Below are 22,416 nucleotides of genomic sequence, written 5' to 3'. Positions count from 1 at the left end.
CAGATTTATTCCTGTTCATTAACGAGTACAATTCATCCTTAGAGAAGCAACACTGGTAGAGAGTAGCTTTCTATTTACATCTGGAATACCCACATCCAAATCATATAATTTGGTCTCATTATCATGAGAAATTAAGAATGTCAGAGATAGAAATTCTCAGACTGAGTCCTCTTGTTTTACTGATGAAGAAACAGAGGCCAGAGAAGTGAAAGACCTACAACTTGACCAAGTTCACTCTGTGTGGAGAGTAGCAGGTCCAGATGAAGACCCAGTTCTCTCAGAGATGCATTCCACGCCAGAGTTGTGAGAGCCACAGCACCCTGGGAAAATGAGCAGTACTTAACTGATTATGGCCCTCCCTATAGAAGACTTCTACCTGATGTGTGCTTAGTGGAGAATATAATCCCACAAAGTAACTATCATATGTAATCTCTTGGTAAAATGAATCAAGATTCCCTTATTCTTATAAGGTACCTATGTTGCTAGTCTAATAGAATACCTGTTGTGTTAATTACCCAGGTATACATTTATCAACATTCATCAATTTGTAATTAAAATGGGTGTACCTTACTGTATATAAATTCCACCTCAATAAAGTTAATTTAATAAAATAGCATGCCTAAATTGATTCTTCAGTAATAGCCAAAGGCCTCAAAGTACTGGAGCTCTGTCTGTAGCCTTTCGTTCTCAACTAGTTCCTGGTATTGCTATCAATGTGGGATGTATCTTAATTAGACCCTCCTAGTGACCTTGAAGTTAGTTTGGTAAACAGTCTTCTTAATACATGTATTTGTCAGCACAGGCCACTAAAATTTTATGCTTAAGTCAGTGATTATCAAATGAGCCCTGTCCCTGAATTAACCTTAAGAGACTTTGTATGTCACTGTGAGTCAAACCATGGCTCCTTGAAAGCTGGCCCTCTTGGAAGAGGGATTCTTGGTATGTACCCTCTAACTATGGAATAACTGGTGGAGCATTAATTCAAACTGACAGATAGATGTGCAGGACTCTGTTGAAAGCTCCAACTACAGGGCTATGAACCCAGATGATAAAAAAACTGTCATGCCAAAAAGAAAAATCATAGCCCATGTCTAGAAAAGACATCAATATTACCTTCTTACACATGTAAGGTGTGTGTCACCACGTCCAGAGCACTGTAAGAAACATTGTGTCTGATCTTCACAAGGCCTGTGTAGAGGCAGCAAGACAGGAGCATGGATGGCATCACTACCATCAAAGGCCTCCAGACTGCAGACATGAACAGCTGAGCCATAGACTATCAAGGACTCAGCTTTAAGGAACTTGTTAGGAACCAGAGGTCACTGGCAGGAACACTAGTATGATTCTTCAGTATGGGAAGATTTGCAATTGTCCAAAATCACCTAAAATAGCAGGTTAGAAGATATCCAGGCCATACTTTGCTTTTTGATTGCTAACTCTGCATTTTAAAAGCAATTAGAATGATTAAGTCATATTAAAAGAAATACTACTTCTTGTCATAATCCTCTTTAAGTAGAATGTTAACTGATAAATCAAATAAAAAATAACGAATTATTAAGTCATTTGACTAGCATGGAATTGTTACCTCCAAAGCCTTAGTAATATCTCATTCAAGAAGAAAGAATGAAAAGTACATTTGAAGCAGTTGCTAATTGTGATCTCATTTAATCAAACTTTTTAAAAACTTCCTTATTTTAAATATGAAGACTTGGCAAAAATATTTGTAATATTTAAATATAAACAGGATGAAACATAGCCTACTTTTTTGTTTTAACACCAGGAGGCATGTTTCACGTATTTACACTAGATCTCTGCTTTGTAAAGCTGAAGGGGCAAGGAAGAGTAGGAGACTACAGACATTCTCAGGGAAAAAAGAGGTTAAAGAAAGGGTATCTTTGGATTACTGGCAGAATCAAGAAAGAATGTACAGAAGCTTCTGCAGAAAGGAAATGAGGAGATATTCAGCAACTCTGGAGCTACATTCAGGAACTCTGGTGGAACTGAGGGTCAATAACCACATAAATTACTTCTCAGTATTCCCCATTTTACAGATGAGTAAACTGAGGCTTAAGGATCAAAATCTTAGAAATAATTTTTTAAAGTGTAGGTTCTCAAAGTTTCTATATCTTAAGGACTAAGTAAGGCTAAAACCCTAGAGAACAATATTAAATGCCTGCAAAATGCTGGCATGATGATTACAGTAAGATTTTGAGGGTTTTGCCTTATCAGGCCCTATTTAGCAGAGACAAAATTAAAGATCTGCTGTATCTCATTGTCAGACAATTTACGAAGAGAAGCTATGCTGCATGCAGAGATTTCTAAGCACTTATTTTAATCAAATGTTCAGAAAGATGAATAGTACAGCATTTTTCTTACAGCTGAGTGAAAATAGAGGGTGGTCTTTGACTTTTGCATACATAGTATTAGACTTTCATACAGAGATGTCTTCACTCTCTTTAGCTAAGGGTCTTTTTCATGTTTCTGCATGGTGTCCTTTCAATGTCTTTTGGCTAGCTGTTACAATTCAGCAGAAATACCAGCCTTGGAAAACAATGTTTTGCCATTACTTAAAATTGTCTTTGCATTTTTGCCTCTGCTTTACACAAAAGAGCAGAATATAGAAATAAGAAAGTACTAATACTAGTGATAAGCACAGGCCTCAGACTGCATAAAAAGATGGAAGTGTCTAGGTATGTTCAAAGCGATAAATTCTGGACCTCAATTGAACACATCCTCTGAACTTAAGTGTATTAAACCTGTGGTTCGACAGCAGGGAGGGGAAGAAGAGGAGGGGAGAGGAGAGGAGGGGAAAATTCGGAAACATATTTTGAATTCTGAAAAATCACTGAACAATGTTTCTAAAAGGGAAGAGATAACTAGTACATTATAACTATTTGTTAGCTCTTTCCAACCAGAACTGCCCCTAGATCATATCATCCACGTAACTTTTACACATGAAAAAATTATATATGAAAGGTGGGGACTTTTTGCATTTTCTTCATTGCATTTCCACTAAATAAAAAAATGACAATTAACAGGATCCAGGTATCATTTAATTTTTGTTTTGTTTTTTAGAGACAAGGTCTATGTTGCGCAAATTGGACTGGAACGCCTGGGCTCAAGGTATCTTCCCACCTTATCCTCTTGAGCAGCTGTGCCTGCAGGCATGTGCCATCACAGCTAGCCCCAAATATCATTTAAAAGCTTCCTCAACTCTGATAGTGAAACAAGAGAGATATTTTCTCTCTCAACTGGATCTCACAAAATTTTGATACACTGTACCATGTTTGCAGACCATATACTTATTTGTGCCTACAGACTTCGAAAGACTGCAAATTCACCCACTAATGTGAAAAGAGCTTTGGGATGGAAACTCCACACATATTTATTTATTTATTTTTATTTTTTATTTTTTTGGGACTGAGTCTCGCTCTATTGCCCAGGCTGGAGTGCAGTGGCACGATCTCAGCTCATTGCAATCTCTACCTCCGGGGTTCAAGCGATTCTCCTGCCTCAGCCTCCCAAGTAGCTGGGATTACAGGCATGTGCCACCACACCCAGCTAATTTTTGTATTTTTAGTAGAGATGGGGTTTCAACATGTTGGCCAGGCTGGCCTCAAACTCCTGACCTCAGGTGATCCGCCTGCCTTCGCCTCCTGAAGTGCTGGGATTACATGCGTGAGCCACTGCACCTGGCCTCCACACATATTTTTTAAAAGACAGAGCTAGGGTTGGGGACCTAAAGCATTCATTAAAATCCTTCATTCAATAAAGACTTCGTGCTTATTGTGTACTAGGTTCTGGGATACAATAATGAAAAAGAAATAGTCTAACTGATAGTTCAGTTTCTATCACTGATCTAGTAGCAAGATTCTGAAATGAAGGAGTCATAAATCCACTTAATAATATTATCATTTAGCCAGCATTTCTCTATCATTGCTGAAGAATAATGTGAAATTGCCAGATGCTTTGCTGAAATTCAATTCAAATAACTTATGAGCACAAACAATATGCCAATGCTGGAACTACAAAAAATTAGTGAGATGTTATGAACCTTGCTCTCAAGAAGCTCATAATTTTGAAAAAGAGATAAACTATATCTTGGCATTCTTCCAATCTACCAAAATAGTAATCCCATAAAAATGAGTCATCCTATATTTCATTTTCTTACTCTTAGCTATATCCTGCTATAAAATTAAAATACATCTTTTTTCCCTTGGTGTTTACAAGTTCCAAATATTTATAGACTTATGCCTCTATTTCACTGTCTGTCAGCCAAGATGAACGTATTTAGCTCTCTTTCTCCTTTCCTTTTAAAGCAATTCCTCATTTTATTTTTGGTGACTTTATTTACATTCTCTATTTCTGTATTAAATTCTAGGATTCAAATGACATAATTAAAATACTGATTTAGATATAAAATCCATCATAATGAAAAACACCAACCTTTATGATGACGTAATGCCTCTGTGTGTGATGTCCAAAACACTGGCTTTTATTTACTTTAAATTTTTTATATTATATTGTAAATTTATATTTACTCTAACACAGTTAATTGTATGGATTTTCCAGGTTTCTCACATCAAATGAAATTTAGAGATGGTGAGCACTCAGTTGTGACTAACAAATAGTGTAAAGCCAAATTTCTTACAGCAATAGAAAATGAAGCATTAAGAAAAACGAAACTAGTCATTGACTACAACAGCAACTCTTAAGCTCACAAAACAGAATTTTTCAAATGTCTCCATCATCCTCTTTTTAAGACCATATTCACATTTGATATACTTTCTATTTCTGTATCTACTACAGAATATATTTATAAAGCAAGCATACAGTTTAAATCTACTCCTGAGAGTACTTTGGCAAAACCATGACAATATGGCACAGATATCAGGACTCAAGATTAGTGAATCAAGAATTGAAGAGGCTATCACAGACTAGATTCCTGTTGGTTCAAAGTTTCTTTTTCTTTTTATTCAGACAGGATCTCGATTTGTTGCCCAAGGCTGGAGTGGAGTGCAGTGGCACAATCACGGCTCACTGCAGCCTTGACCTCCTGGGCTAAAGTCTCCCACTTCAGCCTCCTGAGTAGCTGAAACTACAGGCATGCACCACCACACCCAGTTAATTTTTTATTTTTTGTAGAGATAAGTTCTCACTATGTTGCTCAGGCTACTCTTGAACTCATGGGCTCAAGCAATCCTCCTGCCTTGGCCTCCGAAAGTGCTGAAATTACAAGCATGAGCCACCACGCCCACTCAGTTCAAAATTTCAAATCTTATTAGAGTTATTCACTTGAGGAGTTGGAGGCATTCAGTAAATGGGTGGGTAAAATATAAACCAGTGCTATACTATGTAAGAACCAGATTCAGAATGCATTTTCAACACTGTGTTCATGCCATTGATGAGGTAATAATAATCAGTAGTGGCTTTTCTAGTGGGGGAAAAAAATCATTCTGTGTGCACTAACTGTCAGTACTTAAACAAAAAGACCCCGAAAACTCTCTAACTCAAGCAGGCTCCAACCTATACCTTCTGAGCACAACCTCACACTACTGCAATTCAGTTTATCCATATTTGAGCCAACCAGAACTGCACATCCTTTCTGAGATAATCCAAGTGCTTCTTTACCTCAGAATTTTTACATTCCAAACTCCCTTAGGTTACCCTCATCACCCAAGTCTCTATTTAAATTCTACTCATCCCTCAAAGTCCAGCTCAAATGCAACCTGCTCTTTGAAACTTACCCTTATCCCCCACTCAGAAGCTCTTCTGATCTTGCATAGATTTAGTCTGTACTTCTCATGTAGCTACAATCACATTTTCTCTCATCTATCTTATAGTGTAATTGTGTGTATGTCATATTTCTTCAAGGCTCCTCGAGAAGGTCTTTGACATGGTCATATTTGTGTTGTTCCCATCCCTCTGTGCTTTACACATACAAGAAAAAAAAATGTTCATTGAGGATAGTGTATTCAAATGCCTGATCCCCAAAATGTCAGTACTATTCTCCCTGATACTCATTCACTGAGGAAATACTTCCTCAACATCTATTGTGTACAGGGGCAGTAGTGAACAAAAAGAGTCAGACATAGACCTTGCTCTCTCAAGAAGTTCACAGGCTAGGAGATGTTCTAAGAGATCTCTAAAACTGCTATAATACTAATAGATAAATTCCATAAGAGAAGTAAAGATGCAGTACAACAGGAACCGACAAGAAGAAGAGATTGGTTCCAAGTAGACATGGATATGAGGGTAAGTTTTAATTAACATTTGTGTTGGGCCCTGAAAGACAGAGTGTATTTGAATATGTTGAGATGGGGTAAGGGGTTTTAAGATAGGGGAAATAAAGGCCATTAAGGCAGGAAATACCAGAAGGAGACAGGGAACACTCAATAGTTCAGTAGTAAAGTATACATGAAAGATGACAGGGATAGAGAACAATTTTAAAGGCAGTTAAAGCTATAATTAGTAAAACTCTGAAAGCCAAATGAGGAAGTAGAGTTTTAGTCTGTAAGCAATGAGGAGCTATTTCAAAGTTCTTGAGCAGGAGCTGAGTAGTTAGTCAAGGTCCAACTACTAGTTAGTCAAGGTCCAAAGTGGACTGGAAGGGAAAGAGATTGTTGAAAGTATAGGGAAAGTATAGAGGCTAGTATCACAACGCAAGAAAGAGGTAATAAAAGCCTGAACTAGGAATGAGGACTAGAGATGAAAATAGATGAATGCAAGGCATATTTTAGATACAACGCTGAAAGAATTTGACAAGTTCTGGATGTGGAGTGCAAAGAAGGGTCTGCAAAGAGGTAAAAGAAGTTTCTAGGCTAGGATGAAGATGGTGCCATAACCAAAAGAGAGGACACTAAAGCAGCAGCAAATCCGAACTGGGAGGACACTGAGTCCTGCCATACTAAATTTTGCTATCAGTGGACATTCACGTGACCATATCATGAATAAAATATGTTAAGCTATGCTGTTTAGAAAAAAATATAGAATTTTATGAAACAAGAGAGGAGCTCAGATAAATTAATCTTCAATAAAAAATTTTGATAAATGATTCAAAGATGAACATAACCTCAAATATGTAACCTGCATATGTTTCACTAAGTGCACGGCAGATTAAAATCTAAGAGCCCATTTATGAAAGAGTTCTTCTCATGATCTAGAACAACCTCATGTACCCAATAATCTTTTTGTTTGTTTCTTTTGAGATAGGGTCTGGCTCAGTTGCCCAGGCAGAGTTTGCAGTGATCTCAGCTCACTGCAACCTCCAACTCCCAGGCTCAAGCCATCCTCCCACCTCAGCCTTCTGAATAGTGGGGACCACAGGAGCGCACCACCACACCCGGCTACTTTTTGTATTTTTTGTTAGAGATGGGGTTTTGCCATGTTGCCCAGGCCAGTCTCGAAGTCCTGAGCTCAAGTGATCCACCCACCTCGGCCTTCCAAATTGCTGACACTATAGGCATAAGCCACCACACCCAGCCCAATAATCATTTTAAAGCATGCTGATTCATAGCTAATAGTAAAGTGGACATGTGAAAGCCTCAAAGAATCTTACAGTTAAAAATTATAAGGAGAGGCCGGGCTTGGTGGCTCACACCTGTAATTCCAGCACTTTGGGAGGCCAAGGAGGGTGGATCACGAGGTCAGGAGTTCAAGACCAGCCTGGCCAAGATGGTGAAACCCAGTCTCTACTAAAAAACACACACACAAAAAAAATTAGCCAGGCATAGTGGTGGTGGGTGCCTGTAATCCCAGCTACTCGGGAGGCTGAGGCAGAGAACTGCTTGAACCCAGGAGGAGGAGGCTGCAGTGAGCCGAGATGGTACCACCGCACTCCAGCCTGGGCGACAGAGTGAGACTCTGTCTCAAAAAAAAAAAAAAAAAATCGTAAGGAGAAATGCTCCTATTAATATGGTAAATGCATCTTTTGTGGTCACTATCATTTGACCCCAATTTATACAATGTTACAGCAAGACATGGTCAAGTCAGATAAGTAGCCCTGACTGACAAGGTCCCAAGGGATACTAACTAGATCCTTTCATCAATAAACACTTCTCATCAGTTAATAAAATGGAATTTACCTACATGTATCCCTACCATATCCCAAGAATTTTCAAAAGCCTAAGAAATAAAAGATCATGAAATCACTTTGTGGGGGCAAAATAAGATCTCTGATGATAAACTGAGGAGCAAATGAGGATTACAGCTATTCCATAACCATATCTTCTTAAGAACAAACAAAAGAAACTTGCATCAACATAAACTAAAATAACAACAGTGTGAAGATGAATACCTAGCAATATAATGAGATATCAGTAAATGATGGTTACATGTATATTGAATAAAAAAGTAAAATCAAACACGAAATTGCAGCTAATTTGCCTAATAAGTATATACCACCTGTTAGATTTATTCATTTGTTTATTAATATTGATAACATTCTTTTTACTAGATGCAATGTCATTATTTCAGTTTAGATTTTAAGGGAAAGAAAAATGAGAACTCAGTATTAATTACATTTTTACTAATGAGCAATAATAATATGAAGAACAAATTGGATTGAAATGTGCATGTTTCACATGTGACTACTCCATTAAAATTGCACAGTAATCATTTGTTCAAAATCACACTGATATTTTACAGCTATGCATAAATACAATGGAATGATATACACCAAATGTTAAATAGTGTTAATCTTTTGATTACAGGTTTATGGGTGATTTTTATCTTCTTTTTTGCTTAGGTGTATTTTCAAGTTTTTCTATAATTAATGTTTTATTATAATGGTACCAAGAAGAAAATAAATTTTTTAAAAGAGGAGGGAAAAACATATTGATGAATTTAAAAGAAAAATACTTACCAAGTCTCTGTGAAGCACCCAATTTGCATGGAGGTAATGGATACCATCAAGAATCTGGTAAAGTAAGGATTTAACCATAGATCTTGGCAACTGCATGGGCTTTTTATTTGCTTTTGATGCACGGTGAAACTTAATAATATGCTAAAAATTAAAAAAAAACATAATAATATAGTCTTTGCTAATATCTATGCCAATAAAACACAATCAATGCTGTAATAAATGCTCTATATTTTAAAATTACTTATTAAAGGCCAATAATGACACAAAGAAAAATAATTTGAATAATAAGTTCAACCAAAACTGAATCTATTTTGAGGGTGAATGTGACCCTGTTAATGAGGGGTTATAATGACTAAATTTACTGAAACCATTACGATTTTCATTAAATAGGACCAAAAGGTAAAAAGGACTGATATTGAAACAGCTACCTAAGAAGAGTATTATATTCTCTACTGACAGAATGAAAGATTAAAAAAAGAAAGAGAAACTGTAAATCTTCACTTTCTATAAACAGTTAGCACTTAGTACACTTGGGTAACATCACTGATCAGGTGTATATCTGAATTATTGGAAAACTTCCATCTTTGGCACAGAATAAATAAGAATATATTCCTGGGAGTTAATGTTAAATATGAAATTGCTAAAAAGGAGGAGAGAGAAAAAATAGGAAATTCAATCCCACTGAAATAAATAAAACTGGGTCATCATATTCAAATTTTTATATCCACATAAATATTGTGGGTTATAAAAATATTGTACTGAAAGGGAAAAAATGCTGCCGGCCCCCTCAGTGCTCCCACCTCCACCTCCATCCCCACTCCACTCCTGCCTCTGTCCAAAACATAAAATGGACACTGAGGACCATCAAAACACTATGCAAACAATACTGATGAAATTGTCAATAGTGCTCCAGTAACTTTATGATGACCAAATGGTATGTAAAATTATTAAGCTATTTATACAGCTTTCTTATTTTTATAAACTGTTCAGTAATAACATTGATTTGATTTTAAGAAATAATAGAAAATTAGAGTTTATACTATAGCAGTGATTTCCAGTAGAAATATAGTGGGAGCCACATGTATAACTTTCCACTTTTAACAGCTACATTTAAAAAAAAAAAGAGGCTGGGTGTGGTGGCTCACACCTGTAATCCCAGCACTTTGGGAGGCCAAGGCAGGCGGATCACCTGAGGTCAGGAGTTCAAGACCAGCCTGACCAACATGGTGAAATTCTGTCTCTGTTAAAAATACAAAATTAGCTGGGTGTAGTGGCGTATGCCTGTAATCCCAGCTACACAGGAGGCTGAGGCAGGAGAATTGCTTGAACCCAGGAGGTGGAGGTTGCAGTGAGCCGAGATTACACCACTGCACTCCAGCCTGGACAACAAAAGCGAAACTCCGTCTCAAAAAAAAAAAAAGAAAGAAAGAAACAGGTGAAATCAATGTGTGTACTTCAGATACTTCTGAAGTGAATTTTCTAAATATTACAAATACTATCTTCTCAGTAAAATGTCAGTTTATTGCTTAAATTCTTTAAAATCAACATTTATGATTATATTTATTTTGAAATATGGTATTGGACAGTACAGTTCTACAGGACCTGACTATTCCAATGTACTACATCATCTTCTTTCATCACCTCACTGATGTGCAAAGTAAAGTACATACACTATCAAGTAAGCCTTGGTTGACATATAGGGAAATATAGAAAAATGGGGAAAATACAATGTCTGTGAATATCCATGAAAAGAATTGAAAACAACACACTGGAAATTCTTGTCCATATCTGCTATAAGAGCATACACTCTGAAAGTTTCTTTAAGACCTGAGTCTGTTAAAGTTATTCCTCAAGAGATTTATAACTTATACAGACGATAAACCACATTATATTGAATCAAAATTTATTAGTCAGGTGTGCTCATACACCTGTGGTCCCAGCTACTTGGGAGGCTGAGGCAGGAGGATCACTTGAGCCCAGGAGGTCAAAGCTGCAGTGACTCCAGCCTGGGTGATAGAGTGAGACCCTGTCTCAAACCAACCAACCAACCAACAAACAAACAAACAAGGCTGGGTGTGATGGCTCATGCCTGTAATCTCAACACTTTGAGAGGCCAAGTAGGAAAATCACTTGAGCCCAGGAGTTTAAGACCAGCCTGTGCAAGATGGCAAAACCTTGTCTCTATAAAACATTTTTGAAAAATTAGCCAGGCATAGTGGTGCTAAATTAATTATCCATAATTTGAACTTATTGCCAGATTTGAAGTTTGTTACTTTTAGCAGTTCCTCAGATAAAAGTGTTTAAATGTTCTGATTCCTAATTTGAAAAGATAGGAATTAGAATTTTTTGCTTCTTTCATACGTTGATAAAACATCTTTAATCTTCACTATACATATTAGTAAATTGCCATTAATTACTTGCATAAAAGTATAGTCTCCCGCCAGGCATGGTGGCTCATGCCTGTAATCCCAGCACTTTGGGAGGCTGAGGTGAGCAGATTACCTGAGGCTGGGAGTTCGAGACCAGCCTGACCAACATGGAGAAACCCTGTCTCTACTAAAAATACAAAATTAGCCGGGCATGGTGGTGCATGCCTGTAATCCTAGCTACTCAAGAGGCTGAGGCAGGAGAATCGCTTGAACCTGGGAGGCAGAGATTGCGGTGAGCCAAGATCGTGCCATTGCACTGGGCAACAAGAGCGAAACTCCCTCCCTGCCACCACCCGCCCCCCCCGAAAAAAGTATAGTCTCCCATTCATTAAAATCCTTCTGAAGTAAAATTTCTAAATACTATAAATCCTATCTCCTCAGTAAAATGTTAGTTTATTGCTTAAATTCTTCAAAATCAACATTTATGTTTATATTTACTTTGAAGTATGGCTAACAGAACAAGTTTTCCTTTCTGTGCATTAACAATATGTATTTTATATAAATATGCTCCATACCTACATAAAATAATCCTAGAAATACAGTGAGATTATACTTACCCACAAGTCATGCTCTGCATAATCAAACAGCAGCCATACCTTCCTGTCACTGTGAGAGAGGAACACCTTCTGCAATGCGATCACATTAGGGTGCTTCAATTCTCGCAAAAGCTGAATGCAAAAGAAAGAGAGGGGTCACTGTTGTATTAGCAAGGAGGGGGAAATGATGAATGTCTTATAACTTCAAAACGAAATTTCTGAAAATCTAGAAATCCAGGTAAGCAAAATGAAAGAAAAAAAATACCACCCAAAATACCTCTATTCAGAGATAAGGTCTGTCAACATCTTGGTGCATATCTTTCCAATCCTTTTTCCATGTGCATGGGTGTATGTGTTTTGTTTTGTTTTGTTTTACTTTCTTTCTTGTCAGAGACTGCAAGCAGGAATGTGTTTTTAAAAATATGATTTTAAATGGTAAATGTAAAACAGCAAACAATATCATATCATTAAATAATTAATTATATTTTTGTACATGCATATCTTTTTTACTAAAGAAACTGTTCTTGGGAGGCAGGAATCATGTATTAATACTGCTTATATCTACCCTAGCACAGTACTGGTGCTCAAGAAATATGTGACAAAACAAGGAAAGATATTTAACAATCCCTATACTTATCCATCCCTAGAGTGTGTGGTTGAGGGTTTTTTGAAGAGTAGTGAGTGTAAGGGAAGGACTGTCATGCCCACTTATAAAAACTGAAGTTGAGAACAGGTTCTGTAAACAGAAAAAAAGGAACAGGACTTCACAAAGTAAAAGCTTTAAGCTGGACTCTGATGATATGGAGGAAAGATAAACCAGAGCTGCAAGCAGAAGCAGCACTTTGCGCATAACAGACAGCTGCTTGATAAAATATTTAGCAACAATGACATTATTGCTCAAGGTAAAAGCCTTAGAAATATGCCTGCCTCAGGCTGTCCTTAACCAGGGTTCAGATTTCATAGGTAAAGAGAAACATATTCAATTTAATAAATATTTTGAATAACTTTTAAATATAAAGCTCTGTGGAAGATGCAAAAAGAGAAAGAGAAAACTTCCCTTGAATATTTTCTATGTGCAAGATGATTATATACAAATGTTTTTCTCTCACTTAATCTTTAGAACAATTTTATGATGTACACAGAACCCAAGGCTCAGTGTGATAAAAATAACTTGACCAAAGTCAAATAGCTAGAAAGAGAAGGCGTTTGGACTTAAATAGATCTGCCTGATTGCAAAGCCCATGCTTTTTCCACTACAGCTAAAGTTCATGTCTTCAGTTCCCACAATGTGGTAAGGGACACAGACATATAAATAGATCAATGAGGCAGAGAAAAATAAATTGCTTACCCATTCTAGTAACTTTAGTAACTTTTTGTTTTTTTTGAGACGGAGTCTTGCTCTGTTGCCTACACTGGAGTGCAAAGGCACGATCTCAGCTCACTGCAACCTCTGCCTCCAAGCGATTCTCCTGCCTCACCCTCCTGAGTAGCTGGGATTACAGGTGTGTGCCATCACACCTGGCTAATTTTTGTATCTTTTGTAGAGACGGGGTTTCACCATGTTGGCCAGGCTGGTCTCGAACTGCTGACCTCAAGTGATCTGCCTGCCTTGGCCTCCCAAAATCTAGAGAGTTTGCCATTTTGAACACTTCATGTTCTCTGGCTCTGGCAAACCCTGTTTTTAATGACCCCGTTGCCATGGCCAGCCTTGAAGCACTTAGACCCTGGTAAGAGACCTCACCCCAGGCACAATGACTGTCTCCTTCTTTCTAACTCCTTGATATTGATGAACTTAAAGAGTTTGCCTTTATTCCCTATGCAAAATATGTTCTCTTTGCAGCCTGAAGTAGATGGGAAAGTAAAACTCCACTTCTGCATCTAAACCAGGCTCTTGAAACACCCAACATTGGCACAGATCCCTGATTCCTAGACCTCGCTTGTCTGGGAAAGTGGATGTCACAGTAGCAATATTTAATCAACACTTCTAAAAAACTACATTCTCTGTGACTTCCAATTGTTGATCCCTTAAATTCATTTTAAGTCCTCTGCTGAAAAATTATTTTGACTAGATAATACATTTATATGGTTCAAAGATCAAAGTATACACAAGGATATATATTGAAATGTCTCACTACCACTCCTCTTGCTTACCTGGAGGTAATAACTTTTATTAATTGCTTATTTATCCTTGCAATGTTTCTTAATGCAAGTAAAAACAAATATGAATATATATTTTATCCTGCATTGTTTACACAAAAGATAGCATAATATACACACTGCTCTGCACCTTTTCTTTTTTTTTTTTTACCCTTACTCTATCTTGGAAATCTCTCAGTATTAGGACAGTATCAATATTAGAAATACTTCCTTCAGGTGAGAAGAGATTCGACAAAAGAAAATTTTTTAAAAGAAAAAAATAAAATAATCTTCCTTGTTCTTTTTTACAATAGCATGGTATTTCTAGATCACCTTTTTTATTGGGGTAAAATATATACATAATGTAAAATTTACCATTTCAATCATTTTTAAATATATCAGATATACTTAGTATATTTACTTAATCCCACTACCTATACTGGTTCAGTGGGATTAAGCACAACCACCATCACTACTGTGTATTTCCAGAACTTTTTCATCATCTCAAAATGAAAATCTATACCATTAAACTATCTCCAGGTTGCCACCTACCCCCAGCTCCTGATGATCAGTATCCTAATTTATGTCTCTATGAATTTGACTGTTGTCAGTATGCAGCTCATATAAGTGGAACAATACAGAGTCTGCCTATTTGTGTCTGCCTTTTTTCACATAATATAATGTCTTCAAGGTTCATCCGTGTTGTAGCATGTATGAGAATTTCATTCCTATTTAAAGCTGATTACTATTACATTGTATGTATAGACCACATTCCGTTTGTCCATTTGCCCCTCAATAGACATTTAGGTTGTTTCTACCTTTTGGTTATTATGAATAATGTTCCCTAAATATTGGTGTATAAGTAACTATTTGAATCCCCATTTTCAATTCCTTTAGATATATACCCAGAAGTGAAATTGCTAGATCCGATGGTAATTCTATGTTTAATTTTTTGAGGAACCACCATATAGGTCACTTTTGTAAAAAGAACTTTTTTTGTAGAGATAGAGTCTCACTATGTTGTCCAGGCTGATCTCGAACTCCTGGCCTTCAGCAATCCTCCCACTTCAGCCTCCCAAAGTGCTGGGACTACAGGTGTAAGCCACTGCACCTTGCCTAGGTCTCCTTTCAATATGTCATACAGATAGTCACTTCATTGCTTCACAGATACTGTGTTTTTCCCAAGTAGAAGGCAACCCTGCATCAACCAAGTCTACTGGCACCATTTTTCCAACAGCATGAAGCTCACTTAATGTCTCTGTGTCACATTTTGGTAATTCTTGCAACATTGAAAACTTTTTCAGTATTATTATATCTGTTACAGTGATCTGTGATCAGTGATCTTTGATGTTACTATTGTAATTGTTTTGAAGCATCACAAATTGCACCCACATAAGAGGGCAAACTTAATCTATAAGTGTTGTGTGTTCTGATTGCCTCACCCACCAGCTGTTTCCCCATCTTTCTCCCTCTCTTCATGCTTCGCTATTGTCTGAGAAACAATAAGATTGAAATCAGGCCAACTAATAAAACTACAATGGCCTCTAACTGTTCAAGTGAAAGAAAGAATCTCACATATCTCTCTTTTTTTTTTTTTTTTGAGGCGGAGTCTCGCTCTGTCGCCTGGACTGGAGTGCAGTTGCCGGATCTCAGCTCACTGCAAGCTCCGCCTCCCGGGTTCACGCCATTCTCCTGCCTCAGCCTCCCGAGTAGCTGGGACTACAGGCGCCCGCCACCTCGCCCGGCTAGTTTTGTATTTTAGTAGAGACAGGGTTTCACCGTGTTAGCCAGGATGGTCTCGATCTCCTGACCTCGTGATCCGCCCGTCTCAGCCTCCCAAAGTGCTGGGATTACAGGCTTGAGCCACCGCGCCCGGCCACATATCTCTTGCTTTAAATCAAAAGCTAGAATGATTGAGCTTATTGAGGAAGGCACACACACCAAAAGTTAAAACAGGCTGAAAGCTAGGCTTCTTGCACCAGTTAGCCAAGTTGTGAATAAAAAGAAAAAATTCTCAAAGGAAATTAAAAGTTCTACTCTGTTGAACACACAAATGATAAGAAAGCAAAACAGCCTTATTGCTGATAGGGAGAAAGTTCTAGTGANGGCTGGAGTGCAGTGGCCGGATCTCAGCTCACTGCAAGCTCCGCCTCCCGGGTTTACGCCATTCTCCTGCCTCAGCCTCCCGAGTAGCTGGGACTACAGGCGCCCGCCACCTCGCCCGGCTAGTTTTTGTATTTTTAGTAGAGACAGGGTTTCACCGTGTTAGCCAGGATGGTCTCGATCTCCTGACCTCGTGATCCGCCCGTCTCAGCCTCCCAAAGTGCTGGGATTACAGGCTTGAGCCACCGCGCCCGGCCACATATCTCTTGCTTTAAATCAAGCTAGAATGATTGAGCTTATTGAGGAAGGCACACACACCAAAAGTTAAAACAGGCTGAAAGCTAGGCTTCTTGCACCAGTTAGCCAAGTTGTGAATAAAAGAAAAAATTCTCAAAGGAAATTAAAAGTTCTACTCTGTTGAACACACAAATGATAAGAAAGCAAAACAGCCTTATTGCTGATAGGGAGAAAGTTCTAGTGATCTGGATAGAAGATTAAACTAGCTGCAACATTACCTTAAAACAAAGCTGGCTGGGTGCAGTGGCTCACGCCTGTAATCCCACCACTCTGGGAGGCCGAAGCAGGTGGATCACGAGGTCAGGAGTTCAAGACCAGCCCGAACAACACAGTGAAACCCCGTCTCTACTAAAAATACAAAAAATTAGCTGGGTGTAGTGGCAGGTGCCTGTAATCCCAGCTACTCAGGAGGCTGAGGCAGGAGAATCACTTGAACCTAGGAGGCGGATGTTGCAGTGAGCCAAGATTACACCACTGCATTCCAGCCTGGGCGACAGAGCGAGACTCTGTCTCAAAAAAAAAAAAAAAAAGAAAGACAAAGCCTAATCCAGAACAAGACCCTAATTATCTTCAATCTGTGAAGGCTGAGAGAGGTGGGGAAGCTGCAGAAGAAAAGGTTGAAGCTAACAGAGGTTGGTTCATGAGGCTTAAGGAAAGAAGTCGCCTCTATAACATAAAAGTGCAAGGTGATGGAGCAAGTTATCCAAAAGATCTAGTTAGCATCATTGATGAAGGTGGCTACACTAAACAACAGATGTTCAATGTAGACAAAAGAGAATTCTATTAAAAACAGATGCCATGTGGGACTTTCATAGCTAGAGAGAAGTCAACACCTGGTTTCAAAGTTTCAAAGGACAGGCTGTTTATCTTACTAGGTATTAATGCAACTGGTGACTTGAAGTTGAAGCCAATACTCATTTACCATTCTGAAAATCCTAGGACCCTTAAGAATTATGCTAAATGGCCGGGCATATTGGCTCATGCCTGTAATCCCAACACTTTGGGAGGCTGAGGTGGGCGAATCACCTGAGGTCGAGAGTTCGAGACCAGCCTGATGAACATGGAGAAACCCTGTCTCTACTAAATATACAAAACTAGCCAGGCATGATGGCACATGCCTGTAATCCCAGCTACTCAGGAGGCTGATGCGGGAGAATTGCTTGAACCTAGGAGGTGGAGGTTGTGGTGAGCTGAGATTGTGCCACTGCACTCCAGCCTGGGCAACAAGAGCACACTCCAGCCTGGGCAACAAGAGCAAGACTCCATCACAAAAAAAAAAAAAAAAAAAAAAAAAAAAAAAAAAAAAAGCTAAATCTACTCTACCTGTACTCCATAAATGTAACAACAAAGCCTAGATGACAGCACATCTGTTGACAGCATGGCTTACCGAACATTTTAAGCCCACTATTGAGACTGATTACCTAGAAAAAAGATTCCTTTCAAAAGATTATTGTCCATTAACAATGCACATAGTCACTGAAAAGCTCTGACTGAGATGTACAAGGAGATTAATGATGTTTTCATGTTTGCTAACATAACATCCATTCTGCAGCCCATGAATCAGGAAGTCATTTTGACTTCCAAGTCTTATTCTTTAACAAATACGTTTCATAAAGCTATAGCTGCCATAGATTGTGATTACTTGGATGGATCTGAGCAAAGTAAATTGAAAACCTTGTGGAGAGGATTCACCATTCTAGACGCCATTAAAAACATTCATGATTCCTTCAAAGAGGTCAAGTCATCAACATTAACAGGAATGTGGAAAAAGCTGATTCCAACCCTCATGGATAATTGTGAGCGGTTCAAGATATCAGTGGAGGAAGGAAATGAGATATGGTAGCAATAACAAGAGAACAACAATTAGAAGTAGAGCTCAAGTGGCCGGGCACGGTGGCTCAAGCCTGTAATCCCAGCACTTTGGGAGGCTGAGACGGGCGGATCACGAGGTCAGGAGATCGAGACCATCCTGGCTAACATGGTGAAACCCTGTCTCTACTAAAAAAATACAAAAAAAACTAGCCAGGCGAGGTGGTGGGCACCTGTAGTCCCAGCTACTCGGGAGGCTGAGGCAGGAGAATGGCGTAAACCCGGGAGGCGGAGCTTGCAGTGAGCTGAGATCCGGCCACTGCACTCCAGCCCGGGCGACAAAGCGAGACTCTGTCTCAAAAAAAAAAAAAAAAAAAAAAAAAAAAAGAAGTAGACCTCGAGGATTAACTGAATTGCTGCCATCTCGTGATCAAACCTGAATGGATGAGGAGTTGCTTCTTATGGATGGGCAAAGAAAGTGATTTCTTAAGATGGAATCTACTCCTGGTGAAGATGCTGTGAACACCACTGAAATAACAACAAATAATTTGGAATATTACATAAACTTAGCTGATAAGGTACTGGCAGGGTTTGAGAGGACTGACTCAAATTTTGAAGGAAGTTCTACTATGGGAAAATGCTATCAAATAGCATTGCACGTTACACAGAAATCTTTCAAGAAAGAAAGAGTTCATTGATGCAGCAAACTGTATTGCTGTCTTATTTTAAGAAATTGCCATGCCAGCCTTCAGTAACCACCACTCTGATCAGTTAGAAGCCATCAACACCGAGGCAAGACCATCCACCAGCAAAAAGATTATGAACCTGGGAAGCTCAGATAATCATTAGCACTTTTTAGCAATAACGTATTTTTAAATTAAGATATATACATTTTTATACATAATGCTACTGGACACTTATAGCGGTGTATGCTTATACTGCAAACTACAGTATAATAAATATGACTTTACTGGGAAAGCAAAAAATTTGAGTGACTTGCTTTATTACAATATTTGCTTTACTGCAATGGTCTGGAACCAAACTTGCAATATCTCTAAGGTCTGCCTGTATAAGAGGGAAGAGTGTAAAGTTTACAACTATACACACTTACTAGAAATTCTTCCCTAATCCCCAAATTTGCATTTTCTAGAGCATCAATATGCACTTTCTATTTCTGTGTACCTCTTATGCTTTTTCTACTCGGTTGGTTTCTGTAAGTCACTAACTATCAACATGAAGGCAGACTGAGGCAAAGAAATAGCAAGCCAATGTTACCTGTATCTTTTTTGTTACTTCTTCTCATTTACCTTTCACTCTGCAGCCAGGAGTGATATTTCAAAAATCCTTAACTGATCATCTGTCACTATGAACAAGTCTAAGGAATCAAAGCAAGATGTGAGGCAAAGACCATATAAAGGCAGTCTTGTAAGCTATGCAGAAGTGTCACCACTGAGGTTCCCTAGTATCACTGGCAACATGCTAGGGTAAATGGGTCAGTGGAGAAGCCAGCTATTAGAAAAGGTACCACCCTTTGACTACCTTCCGTACATGTTTCATGACTCTCAGATTTGGCCTCACTCAATTATATTAAGAGTATCTTACAATGTTTTAACTGTTTGCATCTCTCCCCTGCCCTCCTCCTGCATTAGACCACAACGTTCTTGAAGACAAAGACAATTTTACTTACTTACTTACTTATTTTGAGACAAGATCTCACTTTGTCTCCTAGGCTGGAGTACAGTGGCACGATCACAGCTCACTGCAGCCTCAAACTCCTGGGCTCAAGCCATCCTCCTGCCTTAGCCTCAGTAGCTGAGACTACAGGTATGAGCCACCATGCCCAGCTAATTTTTTAATGTTTTTGTAGAAATGGGGTATTACTTTGTTTGAAGCCAGGCTAGTCTTGAGCTTCTGGCTTCAAGTGATCCTCCTGCCTCATCCTCCCAACATGTTAGGATTCCAGGTGTGAGCCACCACACTAGCCCAGAAAGACATTTTTAAATGTATTTCTAGTGACTAGCACAATGCCTGACACATTGAAAGAGCTCTTTAAGTGATCTCATCTAGTTTGGGGGCTTTAAATGTCACCCATACACATTAACTCCCAGATGTTTATCTCTAGTCCACCCATCTCCCCTGAACTCCAGCTATGTGTATCCAGTTGCCTCAACAGCTCCATTTGAACGCTTAAAAGCCAAAACTGAGGTCGCACTCTCTACCTCCACTACCCTCTAGTCAAGTATCTCCAGTAGCCTCTATTCCAACTGCTCTTCCCCAGCCTCAGTTAATAGCAACTCCATCATTGCAGTTACTCAGGCAAAAACCTCATCTACTTTTAACTCTTTTCTCAAATATCTCCTCCTCAGTGAGTCTTCCCTAGCTTTTCTATTTAAAATCGTAACCACCATTCTGCACTTTACCTTTCTGCAAGTGCTAACACTTTCAAACATACTGTAACTCTATATCCCTTATCTACAATTCTAAAAAAATTGTAGAAAACCAAAAGCTTTCTAGTAACTCAGGTAGAAAAATTATTTGTAATTCAACAGAAAAAAATTGTTAGGGGCCCATCCTTTCAGTTACCTGACTCTGATTCTATAGAAGCTATTTTACAACTCTGTACCTTACACATAATTGAAAACGATGCAGAATAATTCTCAACTATAAGCATACAAATTCTGTGCTGTCGGTAGAGGTTCACTGACTTCCCTCCCCAATAGTGGAAGAAGCCGGTTTTGCTTCAATTTGCATATCCATTTCAATATTCCTGATCTGTACATGTATGTGTTTTAAAGTTTCTCCTTTGAATGGGCTATAATATCAGCTTGGTTCCTTCATTCAAAAAGTGAAATAAGCTGGACGCAGTGGCTCACACTTGTAATTCTAGCATTTTGGGAGGCCAAGGCAGGAGGATCACTTAAGGCCAGGAGTTTGAGACTAGTCTGGTCACACAGCAAGAGCTCTGTCTCAACAAAAAAATAAATAAAATAAAATTATCCAGGCATGGTGGTGCAGGCCTGTGGTCCCAGCTACTGGGGAGGCTGAGGTGCGAGGACTGCTTGAGCCCAGGAATTCAAGGCTGCAGTGAGTTATGATCACACCACTGCCCTCCAGGCTGGGTGACAGAGTGAGACCCAGTCTCTAAAAAAAAAAAAAAAAAAAAAGGAAGAGGGAAGGAGGAGGGAGGGAGGAGGAAGGGAGAAGAAGGAGGAGGAGGGAGGGAGAAGAAGGAGGAGGAGGGAGGGAGAAGAAGGAGGAGGAGGAGAAGGGAGAATAAGGAGGAGGAGAAGGGAGAAGAAGGAGGAGGAGAAGGGAGAATGAGGAGGAGGAGGAGGAGGGAGGAGGAGGAAGAAGAAGAAGAGGAAGAAAGAAGAAGAAGAAGAAGAAGAAGAAGGAGAAGGAGAAGAAGAAAGAAGAAAGAAGAAGAAGGAAGAAGGAAGAAGAAGAAGAAGAAGGAAGAGGAGGAGGAGGAGAAGAAGAAGAGGAGGAAGAAAGAAGAAGAAGAAGGAGAAGAGGAGGAGGAGGAGGAAGAAGAAGAAGAAGAAGAGGGAGGAGGAGGAGGAAGAAGAAGGAAGAAGAAGAAGAAGAAGAAGGAGGAGGAGGAGGAGGAAGAAAGGAGAAGAAGAAGAAGGAGGAGGAGGAGGAGGAAGAAAGAAGAAAGAAGAAGGAAGAAGAAGAAGAAGAAGGAGGAGGAGGAGGAGGAGGAAGGAGGAGGAGGAAGAAAGAAGAAAGAAGAAGAAGAAGAAGAAGAAGAAGAAGAAGGAGGAGGAGGAGGAGGAGGAAGAAGAAGAAGAAGAGGAGGAAGAATGAAGAAGAAGAAGGAGGAGGAGGAAGAAAGAAGAAGAAGGAAGAAGAAGAAGAAGAGGAGGAAGAATGAAGAAGAAGAAGGAGGAGGAGGAGAAAGAAAGGGAAGAAGAAGAAGAAGAAGAAGAAGAGGAGGAAGAGGAGGAGGAAGAGGAGGAGGAGGAGGAGGAAGGAGGAAGGAGGAGGAGGAGGAAAAAGAGGAGGAAGAAGAAGAGGAGGAAGAAAGAAGAAGAAGAGGAGGAAGAAAGAAGAAGAGGAGGAGGAAGAGGAGGAAGAAAGAAGAAGAAGAGGAGGAAGAAAGAAGAAGAGGAGGAGGAAGAGGAGGAAGAAAGAAGAAGAGGAGGAAGAGGAAGAAGAAGAAGAAGAGGAGGAAGAAAGAAGAAGAAGAGGAGGAAGAAAGAAGAAGAAGAGGAGGAAGAAAGAAGAAGAAGAGGAGGAA

The 22,416-nt window shown here is 39.1% G+C and overlaps 1 protein-coding gene across 6 annotated transcripts in view; it reads right to left on the bottom strand.

Moving 5' to 3' along the window:
- CDK19 (cyclin dependent kinase 19) overlaps positions 1-22,416 on the bottom strand; it is a 214,681-nt gene that overhangs the window by 48,658 nt on the left and 143,607 nt on the right. For all 6 annotated transcript variants that reach the window (XM_017889652.1, XM_017889654.1, XM_017889657.1 and 3 more), the window contains 2 exons: positions 11,850-11,960; positions 8,864-9,004 (listed from right to left, as the gene is read on the bottom strand). In XM_017889652.1, the coding sequence (XP_017745141.1) occupies positions 8,864-9,004; positions 11,850-11,960 (252 nt within the window). The remainder of the gene's footprint in view (positions 1-8,863; positions 9,005-11,849; positions 11,961-22,416) is intronic.

The sequence above is a fragment of the Rhinopithecus bieti genome, unplaced genomic scaffold (genome assembly GCF_001698545.2).
Source record: "Rhinopithecus bieti isolate Rb0 unplaced genomic scaffold, ASM169854v2 scaffold_18548, whole genome shotgun sequence".
Taxonomy (NCBI): Eukaryota; Metazoa; Chordata; class Mammalia; order Primates; family Cercopithecidae; genus Rhinopithecus; species Rhinopithecus bieti.
The sequence above is the reverse complement of the archived record's forward strand: the minus strand, read 5'-3'. Positions and strand labels throughout refer to the sequence as shown.